General features: G+C 38.2%; 1 protein-coding gene across 1 annotated transcript in view; it reads left to right on the forward strand.

The window, feature by feature from the left end:
• The window catches only part of LOC131068766 (probable protein phosphatase 2C 11), a 146,100-nt gene that overhangs the window by 109,498 nt on the left and 11,230 nt on the right, over nt 1-25,372 (forward strand). Inside the window, exons 6-8 of the mRNA XM_058004026.1 lie at nt 5,579-5,637; nt 5,783-5,882; nt 6,024-6,118. Coding sequence (XP_057860009.1) covers nt 5,579-5,637; nt 5,783-5,882; nt 6,024-6,118 — 254 coding nt within the window. The remainder of the gene's footprint in view (nt 1-5,578; nt 5,638-5,782; nt 5,883-6,023; nt 6,119-25,372) is intronic.

The raw sequence follows: 25,372 nt of genomic DNA on the forward strand, positions 1-25,372 counted from the left end.
AATAGATCTGATGTTTGCCTGTGGTTAACGAGCACTACCATAAAATCATCATTAATGATATACCTTCATACCCTTGACTTTTCTTGAAGTAAAAACGCCACACTAATGAGCAGCATGAGTCCCACGTGCCAAAGGAATTAAGGCACAGCAGCAGCAATATTCTTTTTAATAGTGAATACCTTTTAAGTCTTCAATGTGCAACAAGTATTCTTCAAAACGTTGATGGCAAACTTCAGAAACTTCACTAATTAAGCTCAATGGTCGACTTTGATATAAATCCACTTTGCTTAGAAGGTTTGGGTTTGCATCTAACCTTCAACTTCCAAGGGGTTTCGTCCTCAAAATGATCCAGTCACTGAATATCAGCAACAAGATAAATTGCTTCAATATAATATTCTCATAACATGCTCTTGAAGGAAGACAAGGTTTGTTTATAAAGACTCCTCAAACTCCAAATCAATCTCCACGCTCAATGTGGGATTAATCCTCCTTAGGAAGTAGCTTCTTGAACAAGTTGGAGAGCTTTATTAATTAAAATGACTTTATATTGTCATTTTACAAAGTCACTTAGTGTTATAATGACCCCACTCTTAATGATATTTTATAAAGTTAAATAATAACTTTATAATATATTCATTAATAAATAATATCATTAAATGCCATTATAATTTTAATATCTCTTTGATTACTCATTATCTCTTTGTTCCGTCTGAACTTGGAGGTCAACCATTGTTCCCACTACGCATCCAACTGCCATACGAAAAATAGTAAGGTTCTCTCTCAATCAAATAGTAACTTACTATAAATAGTAAGTGTGTGAAATAGAGTCAAACGAAGGCCAAATTGAACCAAATGAAGAGCAATTTTGAACACTTCCAACCTCTGGAATGGAAATAAGCCTCCTACACTGCCAACTGGGATCCTTTAACCGTCTGTCTTAGCCTATGAGGGCCAATAATAGGCTAATCCAATCATAACCCATATCATCCCAAAAAGGGGACATTACAGTCCACCGTCCCTAAAATTGCTTGTCCCCAAGCAATCTCAGAAACAAAATAACGCACTAGTCCACCCAAGTCCCAAGGGAAGAACTGTGTGATGTCCCTGCTGATTTCAACTAAATCCTCTAACACCAACATCAGAATAACTGACAGTACCTATTGAACCAAATCAATACTAACAACTGGTGTCGTAGGAGGAGACAACTCAAAGGGAGGCAACTCAGAAGGCTAACAAAGTTTACTTCCCAAAACTGCGCAAGGTGAATTGTCATACACGCTATCTAACACATGCACAATTGAACTATGCATCCGAAAGGGGTCACTCACATGAGGATCAAAAGTAAAACTGTAGGTGGTCCTCACTGTGTAAACACTTGAAAACTCCTTAGTGAGTTCTGTCTAAAATCCCGATGCACTGGAAGGATCCCAAACACTATGATCATTGCTCATCTTAGGACTGGGGTCAAAAGAGTGGTCAACATCTAACTCAAATAGAGGATTATCATAAGATATTTTAGCATTTGCCTCAAAAAAGGGATTGTTCACAAAGTGAACACTACCTCCATGCTGATCTAAATCATACAATTCTGTACACCCTAGAGTCATGTGCATACACGAACTCATCTTGGATCATCTCACACTCATCCTAAATAATCTCATGCTCTATCTTCCTGTCAGTAAACTTCTGGTAGGTGGTAATAAGATTATGCTGGAGAATAAGCATGTTGGCATGCCACTAGTCATGTGCTAATCCATCCAAGTGACGATCCTGGGATTCATTGCTAACCAATGAATTTTCTGATTTATTTTCCGCAGTCTGATTTTCAAAATCAGACTTGCTGTGGCATGAATTTGCATCATATATTTCATTTCTAACACCCAAATCTTGAGTGTCAACACTAGGGAACTCCATACACCATCTTTCACACATGGAATGACGGTTACCTCATGATACTGCACAGAGTTCTGACTGCTGCTACAAAAATCAGAACTGTTACAGCTTGTATCGTCTGCACATTCCTCATCTTTGTCGCTTCCAAGTTGCGTGCCCATGTACTCATCATTTACTAATACATCTACATCATGATTAAGCTCAATAGTTTGGCTGCAATGTAAATCAGCATGTGTATAAGTCTCCTTTATCTTAAAGGCTTCATCATGGGATCCTCTTTGTCCTTCCAAATGATGTGACTCATAAATCCCATCATCTTCATGCAACAAGTGCATCTCCAAATCTGCTTCTTTCATGGCTTCCTCTTCAATGCATCCAATGTCTTCCTCAAGATCCTTTACCTTATTATCTGTGCATTGGTTGTTAGGGCCTCGATAACTTTTGCAAGTTGAGCATAGACCTTGTCTTCTCATTTCATTCTTGCTCATGATGGGAGTTCCTGTAACCTGGTCATTGAGTTTAGATGTAGATGCATCCTCATAAGCTGATTTAGTAGTTATACCATACCAGTTCACTCTGTACCCATGATTGAATTTTGCCCCTTTACATGAAATTTTCTCCTTATACACCCTCCTAATATACTTTACCAACCCAATCTCTTTTGGCCTATAGGCGACAAACAAGTTCAGATAATCATGAAGAGAGTACTGTCCTTTAAATTTATCTGGCAAACTGTGATAGCCCTCAAAGAGTCGAAGAGCTTCCCATTCACATCTTTCCCTTATCGTGATGGCATCCTGTTCAATCTCTTTCTTGGATTTTCCTACAATACTGTAGTAACCTATAATTGAAACTTATGTGTGTTGGTCACTCAAATGATGCAATGTGAGTTCTCCGAATATGTAATTCCAAGTCGAACAAGATGGAAGGAAACTGCTTTGATACCACTGTAGTGTCCCTTGTCTAAATCTGACCCTGTTGTGATGACTTGTTGGACTTTAGCAATCATCAGAACAAACCCAAACAAACTGAAAGAAGAACAACAAGTACATACTTTGCAAGACAAGTGTTTGACAAGGTTTGTTTATAAAGACTCCTCAAACTCCAAATCAGTCTCCACGCTCAATGTGGGATAAATCCTCGTTTACTTTTAATTTCTCCTTATGAAGTAGCTTCTCGAACAAGCTAGAGAGCTTTATTAGTTAAAATGACTTTATATGGTTATTTTATGAAGTCATTTAATGTTATAATGACCCCATTCTTAATGACATTTTATAAAGTTAAAAAATAACTTTATAATATAATCATTAACAAATAATATCATTAAATGCCATTATGATTTTAATATCTCATTGATTACTCATTATCTCTCTGTTCCGTCTGAACCTGGAGGTCAACCATTGTTCCCACTACACATCAAGCTGCCTTACTAAAAATAGTAAGGGTCCCTCTCGATCACATACTAACTTACTATAAATAGTAAGTGTGTGAAACAGAGTCAAACGAAGGCCAAATTGAACCAAACGAAAGGTAATCTTGAACACTTCTGACCTCCGGAATGGAAATAAGCCTCCTGCACCGCCAACTAGGATCCTCTAACTGTCTGTCTTAGCCTACGAGGGCCAATAATAGGCTAATCCAATCATAAACCATATCATCCCAAAAAGTGGACATTACACAAGACAAGCAAAATAAATAAAAGCCTATCTTATTTTTTTCTTAATCTAGAGCACAAGGAAATTAAGACCATTGGCACTAGATAAATTAGTTTTGGAGGTTTTGATTGAAAGAGATCCCTAAAGCTACACGCTTGCATTGTTCAACTAAATAGAGAGACTAAATAATACAAGTATAGATTGAATAGACTAAATTACTAATACATATAACTAGAATGTCATCTCCCCTTTTTAAACTAAAGGAAACAATTGAAGACCCGTAGCATTTTTTATCCCCATAGACTAAGGAAAATGGTAATAATACTTTAAGTGGTCCTAATCACTTTATTTTTAAATGGGCAACTTCAATATTATTCTAGGTCCTATGTAATATTAAAAAGTGCTTTTAATACTTTATTCAAAATGTAATTCAAAAAGGATCATTTGAATGTAATTTGAAATTCTTTGAAATACTTGGAGGGAGAATCAAAATAAATAAAATTAAAATAGTGGGAACAAAGAAGGCACCTAGAAAAGAAATGTCAAGGCTCACTAAAATCATCCTATATTATCATTTTTTATTTTGTCATTTTATTATTCCTTCCATTTTGGAAATTGAAGCATTCGAGGACAAAAATCCTTGATGTTGGAGATTGGGGAGGAAGACACACATATTCTTTGAGGCAATTCTACTGAAGGATTGCATTTGGGCTTGTTAATTGTCTTTGTTTGAATCATATTTGCAAGCAAATTGTGGTGATTTATTGTCATATGTGATTGATTTTCATAGTAGCTATGTGGATTAGCATGCATTGAGCAGAATATTTTGTTCGATCCTAACTTGGGAATTTTAAATCACAAGGATGGAAGTGTTGAGGATAACTCAACAATTTTCATTTCTGGAAATGGTGATCACTTTGATTACAGCTATATGAAAAGGATGGTCATATTTCAGATTTATTGCTCCATACTATGTCATTGCAAAATTCTTGTCATCATGAAAAGCACTCTAAAAAGGGTGATAGGGTGAACGATACAACTTGCAGTACAGGGCATACAGATTCTTTGATTCAAGTTCAAAATTGCTTGTGTAAGGCTGAACATGGGTGCTGATGACTGTGTTTTGTTTGTCAATTATATAGTATATTCTGTCCTTTCTGCATGTTAGGTTTTTATCATCGGCCATAATACCTTGCCTCTCTTTGCATTGTAAGACTGTTAGAATGTTTAGAGTATCTCACCTATATTTTGTACAATCTTAATGACCCAGGTCCAAACTGGAAATATAAATTTATCTTTTCTACAGAGAAAGCCAAGAATAAAAACTAGTTCTACATTTGTACATATGTTTAAAGAATCCTAAATTTGCTTTGTTATGCTTCAATAATCTAGGTATGAAGCAGAATGAAAGAAACTAAAATATATGAATTACTGCTTAGTTTCTGGATTCCCCTATGTAGACTTTTGTTTGCATCAACATTTTAGATCACACCCAATGATCCATCATCAGAATGAGAGAGTTGTAGGATAATAGATCATTGAGTGTGATCCAAAACATTGATTCAAACAAAAGCCTACACAGGGGAATCTAGAAATTAAGAAGCAATCTTAATAGACCGTGGAAACCTAATCTCTCTTATATATGAATTAATCGTGTTGCTTTTCCATCAGAACAACTTATCACAAATTTGATGTACAATCATAAATCTTCATGCTTGTAAAAAAAAAAAACAGTATCCTATAAATTGAATCCCATTGACCTACCTTTGGTTATCCATGGACATTAATATAATTTATTTCTTTCTTAAATTTAGGATATTTAATATAATCTAAATATTTTCTTAAACTACAAACTGATTTTTTAATTGATTCTTTATTGTTCAAGTTCTGATCTCTAGATACTTGTGTATGTACAAGTTACAACTATAGCTTTTTTCACTAACAACGTTATGACAACTAGATTTCTTAAGTTCATTTCTTGAGATAAAAATTAGACCTCTGATAATATTTGAATAACTGAGAAAGCACAGAACCTGATCTAGTGAAGGCAACAGCTGCTGCTTACCTAGAAGCCGACCAATTAGCTCTGGTATGAAATTATGTGGCCTCAAGCTGATTTTATCAAAAATTATGAATTCCACAGCCCTTTTAACTTAAAAATTAATGCTTTACTAACTCATGCTGCTATGAAATATTCTTTAAAATGAATTTACCAATGCTCTTATCTTACTTAGGCTCAACCAAAGGGACTCTTTGGAGCATTGAGAGAGAGGGGACTGGGGGGATCAAGATGTGGAGCCACAGCAGCCACCATTGTTTTGAAAACCTTGCAAGGTCTATCCTTTTGATTATTAGAAAAAACTAATATTTGATCATAGTATTTCTCTATGGCAATAAAATGGTATTTTTACAAATAAAGCGGCAGGGATGAAAGTTGTTTGCAAGAATTTTGTTAACTGGATGTGAGAATTTCAGGTAGTCGAGATATCTTGGTTGCAGCAAATGTTGGTGATGCTCGTGTTGTTCTTTCACGAGGAGGTCAAGCAATTCAATTAACAGTGGATCATAAGGTAAGATTTCCAATCACTTTTAAGAGTCCACATACAGCAGTAGATTTATTGCCTTAGAATAATGCAAACTAGCATATTTTCGAAACCTAGTACTAATCTATATGAAACAAGCATAGAATTTCAAGCTATCTTAATCATTTTGTAGTCCATTTAATGAGTATTCATGGCTCATGCAGACTGTCCTTATGAACAAAACCTCTTAGTATGCCATTTCAGTATGGGATCATTCCTGGTGCTTTTTTATAATGACATTTTATTTACTAAGGTGTCATCTTTTCGATTGTGTGTGGTTATACAATATTCATAAAATTTATTAATCAAGTCAACTCATCTGTAAAATGCATTCATAATTGATCCATAAGGATTAGGTAATTAAATTTAGAAAAATAAGATGGATTTGGAAATGAAAAAAAGATCAGAATAGGTGACCGAAAAATTGGAGTTGCAGAAAGTATAGGTTCATTTCCATGGGTTTTCTTTACTTTTGTGTTCATAGAGATCTAAACTGCATTGGCAAATTTGCATCTATAGGATCAATACAACACTTGTAGAAGTGACCCCTAATTGTGCAAATCCAAATTCAAAATGAAATAGTGTCATTTGCACATCCAACTTTCAAAGGTTTCTCCTTGGGCCTAGAGAAAATCTCTATTGTTCAAAACAGTATAAATATAGGTGTTTAGGATGTGTTTTGGTATGAGAGGATGGTGTTGACTTTTGCTTTGAGGAGAATTAGAAGCAAGTTCAGTTGTCCATGAGTTGTCAAATATAGACAAGAGGGCAGAGGGATGTAATGTCCCAAACTGAATTTGAAAAACAAAATGTTTTCACAATGAAGAAGTGTGAAACCTTAATACTTTTGACCTTTGTATGATAAAATGTTGTTGATTTGATTTATACCTAGCTTGCCGGTTCCGGTTCGGGTTCAAAGAACCAGTACGGCAAAATTTTGAAAAGGGGTTTGGGTTCGTTAGTACAAAAACTGGTAAATTATATATATATTAATATTTGTGCAGCCTGTAAGCATGAATTAAGATTAGCATGTCACATAGCATCATATAAACAACAAAACAAACATAAACTTGTAATCATAGCATCATGATCATACCATAATAGCATCATATACATCAAGTTTAATATCAAAATGACAAATATTCAAGTATCATTGTTTCAACTTTCAACAATATAAAGTTTAATCATCAAATGGATCAGCTAATTCATCCTCCTCCTCCTCCTCATCATCATCATTGACATTGACATTAGATGAGCCAATGCCACTTGCACTTGCACTATAAGTTTGCTCGCCCTCCAAGTCATCAAGTGTCAATGCAAGAAGCTGAGAAGCGGGAGCATCCAAATCAGTATGCTCTGGCTCTATATCCCACATCTTCGTTTCCCCTTGTGTGTAGTCACTTTGTTTGTGTGAAAGAAGACGTAGGTTGGAATGCACATATACTAAATTCTCCGCTCTTTTTGATAGCAACCTATTGCGCTTTATTGAGTGGATGAAAGAGTATGTGCTCCAATTTCTTTCTGAAGAAGATGAACTAGCAACCTATGAAGACAAAGTAAACAATTAAAGTTATACATTAATAAAATTAAAATAAAAAATTACTAGCAACCTATGAAGACAAAGTAAACTATAAATAAACTTGTGATAAATTTTAATTAATTAAACTTGTGATAAAACTTTTACAGCGGGGGGTTGTAGGTGTTGGAAGCATGCACCATGGAAGTACCACCAGCTATGAGCACCCTTCTTGGATCTATGACGAAGTGCCTCAACACTTAGACCATTCCCATTTGCGAATTCTATGAACTCATTTGTAACATTATCTCACAAATCATCATCAGGATATAGTCTAAGAAATGATGCCTTGTACCCATCAGATACTTCTAGATCTCTCCATGGTGGAATCCTTCCCGGTTTATCAAGAAACTGATTGCTATAGTACTTTGGTGTCAAGGCATAGGCAAGAAGATGCAAAGGAGTGGTCATCTTATTCCACCTTTCTACAATAATTGCTTTCACTTCTTTGAAGAATTTCTCCTTGGGGTCATTCTCTTTTGCATTTATAGTGTACTTTATTTTTTCAAGCATTGAGTCAATGCCATCATAAATCTCACCAATTCAAGGCCTATCCATGTCGGTATAGCGAATCATACTCATAATGGGCTCAGTGATACTTAGGAGATATGTAACAAGATCCCACCATTTCTCATTCAATATTCTCTCCCTAATTTTTTCTGCCCTCTCACTGCTACTCTGCTTCCATACAGTCAAATTGTTGTTGATCACCATATTGCATAGTGCTACTCTAACTTTCACAAGTCGTCTTAAGATGATTGTGTTTGATGCAAAACGGGTCTTAGCAACCTATAACACAAATTAATGCCAAAATGATTAAAAAATAAAGCCAAACTTTAAAGAAGAATACACAATATAGCTTACACAATGATATTATGAACATTGAAACTAAAAAAATCAGAAAATGTAAAATTAAATTACTATTTCACTTACCTTCAATAGCTCCAAATTCGAAAAGGATCTAAAAATCCCTTGAGACATGTGGTGGTTTGTGATGAACATCTGGATGTCCTCAGCCTTTGCATACACATCTCTGATCCATTTTATTTTAGTCCCAATCCTTTGTAGCATAAGATTGAGCGAATGGACCGCACAAGGTGTCCAAAAGATATGATCATAGTGTTCCTCAACCAACAAACCAGCAGCTCTACAATTTCTTGCATTGTCTGTTATGACTTGGACAACATTGCGGGGTCCCACTGACTCAATGGCAGAGATGAGAATTTTTGCAATAAATTGGCCATCTTTTACTTGGCCCTCACAATCCACAGCTTTCAAAAACATTGCCCCTTTAGGGGACACCGCTATGACATTGATCAATGGACGATTTTTAGCATCTTTCCACCCATCTGAAACAATTGTTACACCTGTCTTAGCCCATGAATCCCTTATGGGTTTCAATGCATCTTCAGCCCTCTTCACCTCTTTGTCCAATAATGTTCCACGTACCTTCTCATAACCTTGGTCCTTATACCCTCTTGGAGCTTCATTAACACTTTTTATCATTTGCTTCCAATATGGGAGCGAACAACATTGAAAGCCAACCCATTTGCACAAATGCACCTTTTTATATCTTGGTCAGCAATGTCTCTACTCTCATTTTGAAATGCGGTTTCTAAAGGCCCCTTTGTTCTTTTGCGTGTCAAGGGTGGTTCATTTTCAGGTTCATTTGTGGAAAAGAAGGGGTGGTCTTGTACTACAACATCTGGATTAGATGGGGCTTGCATTCCCCTTGTTTTCTTTGCTGCGGTTTGATTCAATCTACAGGCTTCTCTCTATTTTGCCTCCTCGTGCTCCTTAAAATATTTCATCACTGTCTCATCTGGTATAGGTTTACCATCTTTTCTAGGACATTTTTTGATGCCTCTTCCTTTTATTCCACACTAATGGCCTACCATTCGATAATATGAACTATTACGTTCAATACCACATCCTTGGCATCTCCAACAAAATCCCCCGCCTCCTGGAAGTTGGTTTAAAATGTCAACATACTTCCATAAGGGAGAATTCAGATCATTTCTTTGTTTTGTAATTGTTTGTTCATTGCCAACGGAAGAAGAGGTAGATGCCATTCTAGTTCCTATGGCAAGAAATAACATAAACATATTCAAAAACAAAAACAAAATAATGAAAAACAATTAATGTTTCATGTTTGACAATTTGTGAAACAAAAATAGCTGGAAAAAAATGTTAAAAAACCTACCTCTTGTAGCCAATGGGAGCTTGCAAATGTATGGAAATGATGTTGCAACACTTGTTGAAGCTTCAAAAATCAGTCTTCAACTCCTCGTATTTGATCTTGGAAGCCAAACTTTGTTCACCATTTCTTCAACTTGCTGTCAAAAAACTTTTGTTTGCAACACAAATGAGGAGAAATAAGCCAAGATTATGTTTTAGAAGTCACTTTTAGGGTATTGTTGACGTGTATTTTGTACATAATCATACACAGAATAAAATACCCAAGGGTACCTTATCCTCTCTTGAATAAAGCCTCTGATTGCTGAAGATGTCGCAAAAAAGGATCAATCTGGGTGACTCCAATGTTCTTTTATGTAGGGTCTCTACGTGTGGATAAGCACCAGTGGTCGTTGTGAATGCTATTTCATCAGGGGGCCTTACGTCCTCCGAGTTGCAGGAACAAGATTTCCTAAAACTAACAAGTTCTCAAAAAGATCAAAAGGTAGGGTTTGCAAGGGATAAATTCTAATCTAATCCTAAGAATGACCCAATGTAGGCTAGACTTGGCAAGATTCTACCAATTTCAATATTGCCATGAAATAACAACCCAACCGAAATTGATGCGATCTTCTAAGGTAACAAATGATTTTTCAATTCATCAAGGATCATAGACACTACCACAAAGGCACATATCCAAGGCTGAATGACGATTGAAGGTTTAAGTAATTCAAGTCTCTCCAGTTGACCACACAAGGCGTTCCTACAATCAGTAAGAAGCTAGTGGTTTGGAACGTGAATCTCACCAAAGATCAAGCCCAACACTTAGTCCTTCAAACTTAAATACTACTTCGACTGAGAATGATTCAAGAAAACAAACAACCATGAAGATAGCCACAAGAATTGCAATAAAACACCATAACTTCAATATTTTATTGATCTCAAAGCCAAAATAGACAACAATTGCTTGAAATTCTTTTTTCAAAACTCAATCTTGCTACAAAATAACTTTCTTCTCTCCAAAAGCTCTAAACTTCTAACTATTTCTTATTGCTCTCTATTTTCTAATAACAAAATGAAAGTGAATGAGGGTATATATAGCATCCTCAATTACAATGAACGGCCCAGATCAAAAGAATATCAACGGCTGAGATTCTGACACCTAAACCCTAATTAGGGTTTTATTACAAAAGTTCCCTTTTTATTGAACAATATTAAATGCATAGCCAAATATTTAATTTGGCACAAAAATCTAGGAAACATAGACCAATGACAATTAAGGTGCCACGTCATCTATAACAACCTCTCTTCTAGAACCTTATTCCCTTTCCAATGCTCCTTTTTAGCATATGCAATGAATCTAGACACGATTCCTTCAATCTCAGCCATAGGAATCTCGGGAAGATTCCTCATTCGTTCCTCTAAGTGAATAATCTGATCAAAGGCCTTGAGAAGAGTTGCATCCCATTCAGGTTCGAGTTCCTTGATTTTCTCAATCAGGAGCATAGTAGCAAACATTTGATCTCTTTGCTTATCTGTAATAACGTTCTCATCCTTGCAAAAGATGACCTTGACCCTTTCTTCCAACTCTTGAAGATCCACATCTGTCTCAACTTCGATTCTTCTGCCAAGAATAGTACATAAAACCCCAAACACCTTGTCCTGGATTGGATGGATGACCTCCTCCACTTGATTGCATTTGGCACTGGTGTCTTCGAAAAGAACTTCCTTCATCTGGAGTAAAGTAGACCACTGGAGTAAATTATGAGCTCCTCCATCCATTATCTTTTCTTGTGCCAAGGTCTTCCTTGGTGTTTGCCTGATTACTTGAAGAACAGGAATGATAACATCTTTAGTATGAGCAAAGGCGGCTACTGTTATCATTAGGTTGTGGATGATCTCAAGGACCTGGATAGCCCGATGAATGGTCTGCATCATTCTTGTTGCAAACTCAACGGCAACTGTATGGGATTTGTCAATCCAAGAGCTCATAAGCTGGACCAAGCTCTTAACTCTCTCTGCCTCACCAACTGATTCAAGGGGAAGTGCTTGCACAGGAGATACTGCTGGATCCTGACATCCCAAAGGCTGACTGAGGTGGCTAAAGTAGCCTCTCCAAGCACCGACCTCTCTCTCAAGTTTTCTACTCTTTTCCATTTCTTCCTTAAGTTTATCTTTAAGTGCCTCAAATGAATCAGTTGCCTCATCCATTGCTTGCTTAGTGGTGAGTGGACCAAGCTCAACGGTTTCTACATCATATTCTTCTGCAAGGATTTCACCCTCGTACTTGTCCACTGCCGGTGTAGCTATCTGCAACTTCCTGAACCCTGTCTCATCTCTGATCATCTTGGACATTCTGGTGGCCTTCCTCTTTTCTGTTACTCCCTGAGAATTTCCAACAAGGCTATCTAAATCAATCACATTATCTTCGTCTTCGATCACAATCACCCTTGTTAGTCTCTCCTTCAACCAATCTGGAATGGCGGACCTTGTCTCTCTAACTTGTATCTCTTTAGGCAATGGTTCTTCTTTCCAGAGAGGAGATGTCGCTTCATCATCATTCTTGTCTTCATGTAGCTCATTGACCTAGGGAGATTGACTTGATGAACGTTGAGATGCCTGTCCTTCTTTATGTTTATCATTCTGGACCATTGATTCCATAGATTCCTCCACTTCAAGTGTCCTCTTCTCTTGTCGAGAAGATGTGCCGGATGAGCAATCTCGATTGGCCTCTTGCTTCTTCTTGGAAGATTCTCTTTTCTCAGGTCTTTCCTTCCTCTTTGCACCTCTAGGATGAGGATTGCCTTCACTTACGCTTCTGGGGTGAGGATTGCCTTCGCTTGTGCTTCTAGGATGAGGATTGCCTTCACTTGCACTTGCTCCTCCTTCTGTCGATCTTTCCTCCAAAGTAAAAGTCATAGGTATATTCTGCTCTCTCAACTTTTGATGTTGCACATCAACCCAACTGCGAGTAAAGGACAAAACTGGAGCCATCAAAGTTTTTAAGTCCACAACCTCCAGTTCGTTCCAATCTATCTTTACTGCCTTGTCATCTCTATCATAAGATGACTGGAGGTGCCTGCCACTGTCCTGAGTTTGATTGGCCACTCTGTAAACTTTGCATTTCCTGATGAAATCCAAAGGCAATCTGGAATGCATCTTTCTTTTCACTTCTAAATCATCTGAGAGATTCATCCAAAAGTCCTCTACTTGACATTCATGCTTGTACTTTCTACCAACTGTCTCCTCTATATACCCATGAGGATCAAAATTCTCCCTTAATGAAAAGAATGAAAATGAATATAAGGCCAACTCTCTTTCTGCATCATCTAAAGCTGGAGCATTAGGACATACCTCTACTGAATTTCTTAGTATGATAGGTACAGGAATTCCATTTCCATGCCTGTGTCTGAATGCCTTTGCATAAGCTGCCAACTGCCTAGTCACCTCAAGTAATACTATCCGGTCTGTCGGATATCTTGGCAACATATATGGAGGTGAAGGACACCCATGAACTCTAATATATGTAAACTTCTGGAATTGGATAAACCAAGCACCATACCTCTTTACAAGTTCTTGTGCCTCTTGAGATAGCCGATTGTGAATCCCGCCTTGCAGTGTCCTGGTGATGTTCATCGTGAAGGTATCATTGACTAACTTGTAGTTACTTCCTGGTGGATGATGCAAATGAACATAAGAATCACAAACTCTCACTTCTCCAGGTCCTCTTCCAATCACTCCTCTGTGAGGTAGTCCTGCATATTCAAAACTCCTGATCAAGGCATACATGATGTACGAGCTCATGTGGAAGGATTTAGTAGCCTTCAGTCTTCTCAACTGCACGTCCAAGCAATGGCTAATAATTCTAGCCCAATGAATTGTTCCTTTTCCTTGAACTATCACTTGGATGAAGAAGAACATCCACTTCTCAAAATAGAAGGCTTGAGGAGCCCCTGTAACTCGATTGAGTAAGGTTATCAAATCTCTGTACTCCTCCTGGAAGTCGATCCTATGTGGTGTGTTGGGAATCTTGCTCAGGCGAGGACGACTTTTGAGTAACCAATTCTTGTTGATGATGCTCAAGCAAGTGTCTGGATCATCTTCGTACATGGATCGGGCTCCTTCCAAACTTTTGTAAATCATATCTTTATGTTCTGGTAGATGAAGAGCTTCACTGATAGCCTCCTCTGAAAGATAAGCTAAAGTGTTTCCTTCCTTGGACACGATCGATCTTGACTGTGGGTCGTAATGGCGGGCACACTCGATCATCAGCTCATGGCACTGGATTGCTGGAGGGAAGCCGGCCGCCTTGATAATGCCACTTTCAATTATTCTCCTTGCGACAGGTGACGGCTTTCCAATGTAAGGGACCTCTCGAAACTTCTTCACACTGAAGTTTCCCAAGTTGGTATCTCCAATGTTGCTCCATTTTGACGCGATGTTGGTCTCCATTTCTTCATTCCTTTGATCTTCCTTCATGAGGGCCGGACAACTAGTGGATGCTCCTACCTTTGGGGTCGCCATCTTGACACCTACACAACATTTCATAATGAGCAATATACCTTGGAACGTAGAAATATAGACTGGATTTAAGTTTTAAAATTTAGGAAACTTCATGATAAGTCTTTGAATTATCATTTCCTAAATATGACTATGCAATTGGAAATTCAAAATTTCAAAATTTGAATGAGGGAGATCTTCCCATACCTCTCTTTGAGAAATAGCTCTAAAAAACGATGCAAAAAATAAGAAATTCGCTAGACAAAATGAAGATCGAAGTCCTCTAGCAAATGCGCCTCCTTCATCAACTTCACCACCCTTTGGGTCTTCAACGCCTTGAGGAAAAATTCGCTCCAACTCTAACCTCCAATAAAGCTCGTACTCCTTCTTGGATCAAAATTCGCACTTCTTCTTGGATGAGATTTCGCTCCTTCTATTGCTTCTCCAAATCGTATTTAAACAATGATTGAATGATGGATTAAAATACTCCAAAATACCTTTCTTATATAGGTGCTCATGCATCGCAACTGCCCATAGGCCGACTTGGAAAATAGGCAAAAAATAAATAAAAATTAAATAAAAGAGGAGGCCGACCTTTACAAAAATATTAAAATAATACCCCAAGCGCACTCCCTTCATTTAATTTAATAATAATTAATTTAAATGCCTTTGCAATTAAAATTTCGATTTTTTAAAAGGATAAATTAATTATTAAATGCCTTATGCGAACTCATTAAATACCAATTTTAATTAAAAATATTTCAAAGTTTTAGCGGATTTAGCATTTAATACGATTCAAGAAATATTGGCGCCTAAGCATGGGAGGAATAAGGGACATTAACAACATCGCTCTGGTCCCTCAGCATGGGAGGAATAAGGGACATTAACAACATCGCTCTGGTCCCTGGGAGAGGGACAGGAGCGCCTCATGCATTTTGGCCTTGGCCCATGTCTTTTCCAATCGCCAATTCACGTTGCAGGGCAATCAATGATTTTCCTCGTTTGTTCCATGCATGCCTAACTCGTTTCTCTAGTACCAAATGAGCTCTTCCAAGGATATTCGCCCTGGTCCTTCAGTGAAGGACAGGAGCGATTTTTTGCTTTTGAGCTTAAAATTGTCGATTTTGAGGTTAATTCCTTGTTCATTATCTTCCTAAGGACATTTTTCACTTTGCATAATCTCGCCTTGACGTGGTTTTGGAAAGGAATGATTGATTTTATAGAAATCGCCCTGGTCCTCCAGTGAAGGACAAGAGCGATCTTTAGTCCATGGCACAAATCCTTAATCATATCAATATCTAAATATCTTCAAGGCATAAAACATTGTTCCTTAATCCATCTTGAGTCTTACAAACGAAAGTAGCACTCCAAAATGTTAGGCAATAAGGCAAATTTGAAGATTTCGCTCTGGTCCCTTGGTGAGGGACAGGAGCGCCTTAGCCAATTTCATCAAGTTTTTGTGGTCTTTGCAACTTTGTTCTTCTTTGAAGCATTCCAAATATCATCGTCATCATGTGCCTTGGCCTGGATTCGACCAAATTTGGAAGGGAAGACTTGATAATGCATTTTTTGCCCTGGTCCCTAGGTGAGGGATAGGAGCGCCTTGGCCAATTTAGGATCCACTTGTGTTTTGCAATCTTTCAAAAATATCTTCAATGGAGCGATTATGCCTTCCTTTACTCATCCCAAACGTAAAACTTGCTCTTCCTTTGCCAAAAACTTGTGTCTTGAGAAAATCGCTCTGGTCCCTGGGTGAGGGATAGGAGCGCTTTAGTTACTTAGGTTGATTTTCTTCATTGTGGTCCATTCAAGTTATATTCAACGAGTAAAACATACTTTCCTTGTCCTCCTCAAATCGCGAAATCACTTAAATCTTGTGAGGACAATGCAATTTAGGAACTCAAGCTCCGGTCCTTCAGTGAGGGACAGGGGCGATTTTGCAAACCCAAGCTCATCCGTCCTTTGTTAGGCTTCCAAACTATCTTCAACGGGCTAAAAATACCTTCTTTTATTCGTTTCAATCACAAAACTTGCTTCGTCCTTGCAAGAAAATTGCACTTTTTAGAAAATCGCCTTGGACCTTCAACAAGGGACAGGAGCGCCCTTTTGCAACTTGGTGTATTTCTTTACCTGTCGACTACTCAAATTATATTCAATGGACAAAGCGTGCCCTCCTTGATCTCTTCCAATCATAAAATTGTCTTGGTCCTGCAAGGACAGTGCAAATTTGAAAATCAAGCTCCGGTCCTTCAGTGAGGGACAGGAGCGATTTTTGTCTTAAAGGTCAAATCTTTACAATTTTCATCTCAAATCTCCTTTGCTGGGAAAGATATCATCGTTCTACAAGCTATGAACAAGAGCCCAAATCCGAAAAATGTCCAAGAAGGTGTGTTTGAAGAAAATCGCTCTGGTCCCTGGGTGAGGGACAGGAGCGAACTTGTCTTGTTAGGCCAAAAGTTCAATCTTTCATTGCCAACGACCAAGACTGGATACTCCTTTATGCTCATTTCATCCTTCATTGCGTCCTTATTCTGTCTGTTCGATCAACCAAGGCCCAAAATGATCTAAGTAAACCATTTCGCCCTGGTCCTTCAATGAGGGACAGGAGCGATTTGGCCTTAAACCTTAAAAACTTGTCATTTTTGAGTCTTCAAAATCTTCAAAATCTTCAAAATCTTCAATTCACGTTCGATCATATCCCCTGGCGACCCTGCAGAAAACAAATAAAACAAGTCAATAACCAAGATGCACCAAATATCATTTTCGCCCTGGTCCCTGAGAGAGGGACAGGAGCGATTCTGCCTTTATAAGCCAAAATATCAAAAATTAGGTCTTCAGATCACTTCATCATGCAGGGTTAGGTCGTCTCCAAGGCCAGGAATCGGTTACCTTACTTCCAAAATTTGGTCAAAATTCACCCAAACAAAATGCATAATTTAATCATTAAAATGCTATCACTTAGACCTAACTTGAATTTGCCCTCAAAATCTTGACTGGACTCATCCTGAGACATACTTGACTTCCTGGCAGGCTCATCCTATTTCAAAATTGCAATCCTCAGGAGGAGGCTTAATAATCTTTCAAAATTTGACTGGACTTCGGCTTGAAAATATCAAAAGGAAACACTAAGGCTTAACCCTAGTCCAGACGACTCACTCACTCACTCAAAACCCTAAAAGCAGAGAGAAGAACAGGCAAAACAAAAGCAAAAAAGAGGGGGTCCCCATTGTAATGGGGCGATGTGTGAAATGGTAACAATAGGTATAAAATTGACTTTTTACATGGCGGATTTTTAAAAAAAATTAAATTTTGCACAAAAAAACCCGTTTTGGGCCGCCCAGCCGTCCGGGTTCGACCTGGTTTGATCTTGGTCCACCTGGGTTTGAACCAGGTCGAACCCCCTCTTGGATATTCGAACCCTGGTCGAACCAAGGCCGGACCAGACCCAAACCCGAACCAGGGGGGTGTGGAGGCGAACCCGGTAAGCTAGATTTATACTTATTTCTTGTTCTTTGAGAAAATTATGTAAAATGCAAATAGCAAAACTAGAGGATTCACTTTGTAATCCTAAATCATAAAGTATTCACTGAGTTTATAACAACAATGAATAAACAATAGTAGAATTTATGAATATTCTCACAATACAAGCTTATCACAATAGACTGGAAATTAATTATTACATGTAGCAGAAAATAAACTGAGTTTAACCTCTGTGACAATGGTTGTAGGCAATCTAGTGATCTTGAGAATGATGGCTACAGTCTGGGAACTTTACTGTGTATCCAGAATATGGCATGCCACATCATATAGTTGCTGGAAGTCAAAATAATGAATAGTTACAGTGTTTAACTTCCCAAATGATACTTTGCAGGCATCAACTCTCTTCTAGACTCCTCACACCTCCCCCACATAGTGCTATGGCTGGTATAGGAGAATAAACCCTTGGAAAGCTGCAGCGCCACTTTTTTTTATAGACTCACATCAATGCTTATAGAAACTACAATGTCACAACCAGGCACATATATCTTCAAACAAAATACTCATGTCTCTTTCACACCTGTGATAACTTATCACACTAAGGTGATTGTCTAGGTATGTATTTGCCCACCTTAATCCTACACAAAAGTGATATATCCAGCGACCGTTTATGGCAGCCAAAAATTAAATTCACGACTCAAACAAAGGCGGAAGGAATAAAACTAATTGGGATGGCCAATACTTGCATCTATCTCTTCCACTCAATCAATTAAAATATTGGATATGAAGTATAGCAATACTTCAACAAAATTTACCATTAACCTGAAATCTCTAATTACAGTTTTATCCAAACACAACTGCAATCATCGTTACTCTCAAAAGTCAAAACAAGTGTCCACAATCTTCAATCATTTTGCATACTTGTGAATCCTGTGTAAATTAACTTCAGTATCAGCTAGGAAGAAATCCTTCTCCACAACCAATTTTCCCTTAAGGTTTCTATTTAAGCAAAACACCCAATTTCCACAATAGAAGATGAAATTTTCAAAAGATCTGAATTATTCCTTTGCAATCTCCTTTTGTGCCTATAATGTCCCTACTAGTTAGGGATCACTGTCCTGCAAAATAGATTGTTAGAAATACAACAAATATACATATATAACTAATTTAACTTGCAATTTAACCTTAAAATACTTAATTAACACTAATCACAATTCTTATCTAATACTTAATCAACATAATCATAATTTTAATCTAATAAAAAAGGATACGAATGCCATACAAAGTATGTCCTTAGGCGGCCGTGAAACTTGCCTTCTTGGAACCCATCTTGGTTCCAAGCCCTCCAGGAAGTCGAAGGTGAATTCGACTCCTATCTTGAATGTAATTTCTTACATCCAAGCCCTCCAGGAAATCGAAGGTTATTTCGATTCAAGTCTTGGGTGTAACCTCTTACGCCCAAGCCCTCCAAGGAAGACCATGTGTCATTCCTTGCCTTGGGTGATGCATCCCATCACCCAAGTCCTCGGAGTGGACCGGCTAGATCCATCTCCTCTTGGTTGAACTTAATCAACCAAGCCCTACATATGCATATCAATAATCAGTATATATACTGCCCTAGGGATTTTCATAATCCCTCCCTTAGACTAAGGGAGTTTCCTCCCTATAGCCTCCAACATGTGTTTACATTTGCATTTATAATACGCTTTGATGATTTAGTACTATTTTATTTCCTAATCCACATTTTATGTTAACATGTATTCCTAATGTATTCTTTAACATATATACATATCAAATGTACCCTATCATTGTTAACATATGCATTACACCTTCCTTGATAACATCTATATTCCTTAATCATTCCCTATGTGTAGATTAGTATATTAATTAATTGTATTCATTAATGCACACATTTTTAGCCTTAATATGCTCTTACCGACGCTCAATGAAATATACATTAATTAATATTAATATATTAATTATCATACTTAGTAAATGATAATTTTAATGCATATTACTACTGACTTAACACATTCCTTATCTATGTTCAATAAACACTATAAGTTTAATCAACATTAATATATTAGTTGTTTATAATATATTATACCTTACCTCTTACCTGCTGGTCACGAAAGTCTGCTCCCGAATGCTCTCCCGTGCCCCCTCCTCTCTTGCCTCTGCCTACACAGCTATCCTTTCTAATCGATGGTGATCTCACTAGATGTTTTTGATTCCTTACCTTTATATCTCTCAATATGAGGGAGAGGTCACACCTCTTCATCATGTATGCCCTTTGGCAAGAGACATACCCTTTCACCATTAGCACCCTTTGAAAGAGTGCAACTCTTCATTATTTCTACCCTTTGAAAGGGACACAACCTTTCGTAATCAGATCTGCACTTATTATTTAAATCAGATCTGCACTTGTCATTTCCAATTTATCCTCCCTCTCAAATGAGGTTCTCTTATCTTTTTTATATCTCATTGTTGAGGAAGTCACAACTTTTCCTTTCATGTCTTTTGACTTTTCATTAACTTAATTAATTTTTAATTAGTCATATTTAATTATATTATTTTATATTTTAATTTAATTTTTAATGTTTTAATTTTATTATTATCATTTATTATTAAATTCTATTTCGAAGTGGGGACATTACAGTGCCACCTTTTTAAACATTTGAGAGATTATATTTTATTTCTCCATGAAGTGACTTTATAATTTTAATTCTCTTGTTTTGGCCTTGTGTTCAATTTTATTAAAATAATGATTTAAATATAAGGTGCTTGTCAAAATAATAATTGAGACAATAGTTTGGAGTTTGGACAGGTGAAATGGAGCAAACTAAAATTGAAGAAATTTGCAAAAGAATAGAGGGAGAAAGAGTGGTGGAGGGAAAAGATTGCATGAACAACTCGACCTTGGAAGAATTCCTGCCGGATCTTGCAATTGGTGCCAAGGACAAAGAAAGGAATAACAACTTTATCAAGATAGCTATCAACACTATCAATGTTAAAATCACACATGACTTTCCAAACATGAAAATTCTAGACCTTTTCCTTAATTTGGAGGTGGAGAAATTGAAAAACAAGGCAGTTTTTGCAAAATTTGTTGGAATATGCCTGTCTATAGATAGAGGTAAATCTTGGATAGGGAAGAATTGGTTTGGCCTAAGTGTTGACATGGCTAAAATCGCGGAACTACGAATTCATCCAGCCAACATAGAATAGAATGCTAAGTATCCTATCCTCTCTTGAGATAAGGAGATCCCTAATGCTGTTTTAAATTGATCAATGGGGGATGACCTTAAGGTTTCGATTGTTAGGTCTTGACTACAGGATAGCTCAGTAGTTGATGTGTTTTGTTGGAAACACAAAGGGGACTTACGGTTAGATGGAATTGGTTTCGCACAGGTTCCCTAAAATCTTAGAGTCATATTTCATCTGATTTGCTTTTAACATGATGCTACTTCAGCTTGACTTGCGGGTTTTTTCTAAAAAAAAAAGGAAAAAAGGGGGATGAGGATAGGAAGTAATGAGAACAACTAGCTAACTTAACTAAGACAACATATTTAAACACATAGACGGAAATCTTAAAATAACTAGAAATTACTTTGCCAGCAAACTAGCACAACTAGGTAAAAACCAGTGCAATCATCTAGGAACTTTGAATTTTCAAGCTGTTGAATACAAATGCTGGACTTCTACACCCATTCATTCAAATTTAACAACCGAACTTAGCATAGAATTGGGCTCAGACTAACCATGCAAAGGGAATAATAATCAATTATTTCCTAATGGTATGAACCAAGATTTCCATCAAATACATGTATAAACAAACTGTCTGAAAAGTAAATACAGTTGCAGAAATTTAAAAGAGGTGGAGAAGAGGACCATGCACTCACAGTAAAAAAGACACAACTTTAACATCCATAAAAATTTGTATATATTTTGCTAGAGTTTTTGCAACAATCTTTAACTTTCTGCCTGAAATAAAGGAGAAACTAACTCCTTTATATAGAGTTCTCAAAATGGATGGATGGCCAAGATTAAACTTAGACAAGTGGGCTAGATTCATCCCCTAAATAGAGCTGCCCATACCCATAAATGGGAAGATAAATATCAACACCAACCATAAGTAAATAATAACTACCAAACATAAAGCTGCTCCAAAAAGTGCACTTGCACGGAGCTCGAAATTTACAATAACTTTGGCAGTTGGGAAAGAAACTTTATGTTTGAAAAAGTGCACTTAAATTTTAAAAGAAACATATATTTTTAGGAAATCACTTTTTCCTTCCCATTGATGGACTTTTTCTCCACAAATTCGTCTTTTTCATGTAGGTAACCTTCCCAAATGTCCCGGTGTGCTGCACGTTCCTCCCGAACGTACTCTTGGAATTTTATACAAATGGGAAACAATTCCTCATTAGGGGGAAAAGGAGGATTGCCCATTTTGAACTTTGTTCCTTCAAGATTAGAGTCGACTATCTCTAGTCGCTCGCGCCAATCCGATTGCTGATCCTCGAAGCGCAATATGTCTGAATGCAGCTTGCTGATGCACTCTATGTCCTCCACGGAGTATGCAGTTTTATCGAGCCTCAACCTAACATCCCATCGTGACAATACATCCACATCCCTCATGGTATCCGTCTAGCCAATGACCAATGCTTTATGAACATCCTCACCGCCATTTTCAATATGGGATAGGTCCATCTCACATTCCTCCTGAATCCTCTTAACAGTACCCGCCATGTCCATCTTCATCCAAACAATCCAGTACCACTCCTTGAAAGTATTGATATTATGGGGATTTAGGATAGATTGGATTGCCAGAAACCGAGCTTGAGTCCAGAAAAGGGCCCTCATGATTGGTTGAGCTAAGGCAACCACCTCCTGGATTTTGGCGTATTCCTTTTATACCTCCAGCATTTTGATTTGTGTTGCTTGTAATCCGATTGCTACTTCGAATACATCACTAATAATCTTCTTTCCTTTCCTTTTAATGCTCTGGACCCATTCCCTGACGACCATGGCAGTGTTATGCACTCCTTCAAATTCACTTGCAGTCTTTTGTGCCAGTGCCAATGGGGGAACATGGGATTCAGAGGCATGTTGCAGCGGTTTCAACAGGTGAGCAATGTACCCCTCAGCTTGCTCAGCACGAGCTCTGTACATATCTCTCTCAGCGGTCATTTCATTGAGCTGTCTAAGCATATTCTGCACGGCATCTCTAAATTCTTCCCTCTCCTGCTCTTTGGTGGCTCGCCCTATTGGGATGGTCGCAACATTGTAATCAGCCAATGCAATTTGATCTGTTGGTTTGTCTGCAAGTGGGGATGCAATATGAATCGTGCGGTTCCTTTGCTCATCTTTAGTGATCCTGGAGTAAGTCTTTGGCTTTTTCTTGCCTTTAGATTTTCTTTCTCCTATTCGAGAGAAGATATCCTCCAAGTTAATTGGTGGCTTGATAGCTGCCCACGAGCAATTAGCCAGTCTTGAGGGATGGTCTATCCAGATGTAATTGCTAGATTCCCACTCTGTTCTTTGGAGGCTTCGGCTGACTCACTGCCTACATGTAATCGATCAGTCATAGAAGGATCGGATGCAGTATCCAATTCCTTACTCATGGTTGAGTTCTCTCCTACCTCGTTGAACAAATGTCGGGTATCCTTTTGTAATGGTTGCTCTTCAGTTTTGTTGGGTTCTTGAGTCTCATCCCCTCTCTGTTCTCCCTCAATAGTGGTGTCATCCTTGTCACCGCTATTCAGTTGCAACTCATGCCTGCTTCCCTGCATGAGCTCATGCTTACCAGTCCCCTGATCAGGTGCAATCTCTCCCTCTTCAACCTGATTTCCAGGTTCATCCAAGTTAACGATCCTTGCCCCTGCTTCTTGCTCACTTTGTGTTTGAGGGTTATTTGCCTCGAATGCAGCAAGATCACTCTGTGAAGGCAGAGCGGGTATGTAGTCAAGTTCAACCACATCATCCTCTGAACTGGGGTCCTTGGATGATGAAGTAACCTCTAGCCTCCTGATGGGGATTTTTTCTCTCCTTGCTTTCTTTGTCTTCTTTTCAAGTTTCTCAACCTCTTCCTTTGGCGCACTTGAGGTTCCTTCATCCTGTAAAGACTGGGAATCGAGACTACCCATTAGATTTTATGTGAATTGGGTCCCTTCATGGGTCAGTCTCTCAATTTGTTGGGATAACCAGTTATCGGTGTACCTTCTTGGAGCTTCCATAACTGCCTCAATTTGTGATTGGGTCCTGAGTCCAATCAATGCCTGACAATAGGTTCTTGGCTGCTTCAAATTCTCGGACTTGCAAGCAATTTCCATAGTCTGTCACCTGATCTGGGACCTGGTGGTACTCATAAAGCCGCATTTGCTGAACACTTAGCCTAGAATATTCATGCTGACGGACTTCAAAGTCATCAAAACAGTGGCTCCAATAGTCCTCTATCGACGCCTTGGACCTGTAGTGCTTGCCATAGGCACATTTTGCAATATTATCATGATCAAAGCATTTCCTAGGGAAATGTTCCTGTAAGCCATAGGATGCCAATTCAGCAAATGACTCTTCAGCCTGCACCGAATTTTTGAAGTGCGCATCAAGAGTACCCAAAATCATGGGGAAGGTGAACCCAGATTGCTTCTTATCTCTGAGTAGACTCCCTGCTGGGTGTGCTTGTCTTGCTACCTCCATGAGGACTATTTTATCTGATGGATAGCGCGGAAGCCGGAATGGTGTTCCCTCAAAGCTTGCTATTCTGATGTAAGTGAACCTGGGAAACTGGATGAACCACGCACCGTACCTCTGGATCAGAGTGATAGCCTGCTCTGAGAGCCTTAAGGCTTATATGCAATCCTCCTTGCATTAATCTAACGAGGCGCATTGTAAAGGCATTATTAACACGCTCATACTGACTAATTGTGTATGCAATGTTATTCTTTTCTCTTTGGGCAATGTCATAATAATGCAGCTGAGGGTAGCATCCATACACCTTCACCTGATTCGGCCCATTCTCGATCTCACCTTTCTTAATTAACCCCATCAACAGCTGGTGTCGGGCAAACATGTGGACCAAGTAGGAAGTCATGGCAAAGTACTTTATTTCTTCAAGCTCAACCAGCTGTGTGTGGATATTGTCGCTGATGATGTGAGCCCAGTCGAACTTAGAGTTCCCAGCGAAGACCTGCTCAGTGAAGTAGAACATCCATTCCTCAAAAGGATTAGATTGAGGAAGTCCCATGACCCGGCTGAGTAAGGTAACCATATCACCATACTCGTTGTGAAAATCGCTTTGGGGGTCTTCTTACTAATTCTAATGCTTGGGGGTCTTCTTTCTTTGTACCATTCTTTGTTTATCAATGTTTTGCACTTAGCAGGATTCATGTCATAAGCGATTTGCGCCTCATCAATAGTTGTAGCAATGGGATTACTTGGAAATGGGATATCAAATGCTTCCCCAAGGGCTTTAGGCGTGAAGTCAGCTAGTACCATCCCCTCTAGCACCA

Source organism: Cryptomeria japonica, chromosome 11 (genome assembly GCF_030272615.1).
Source record: "Cryptomeria japonica chromosome 11, Sugi_1.0, whole genome shotgun sequence".
Classification (NCBI taxonomy): domain Eukaryota; kingdom Viridiplantae; phylum Streptophyta; class Pinopsida; order Cupressales; family Cupressaceae; genus Cryptomeria; species Cryptomeria japonica.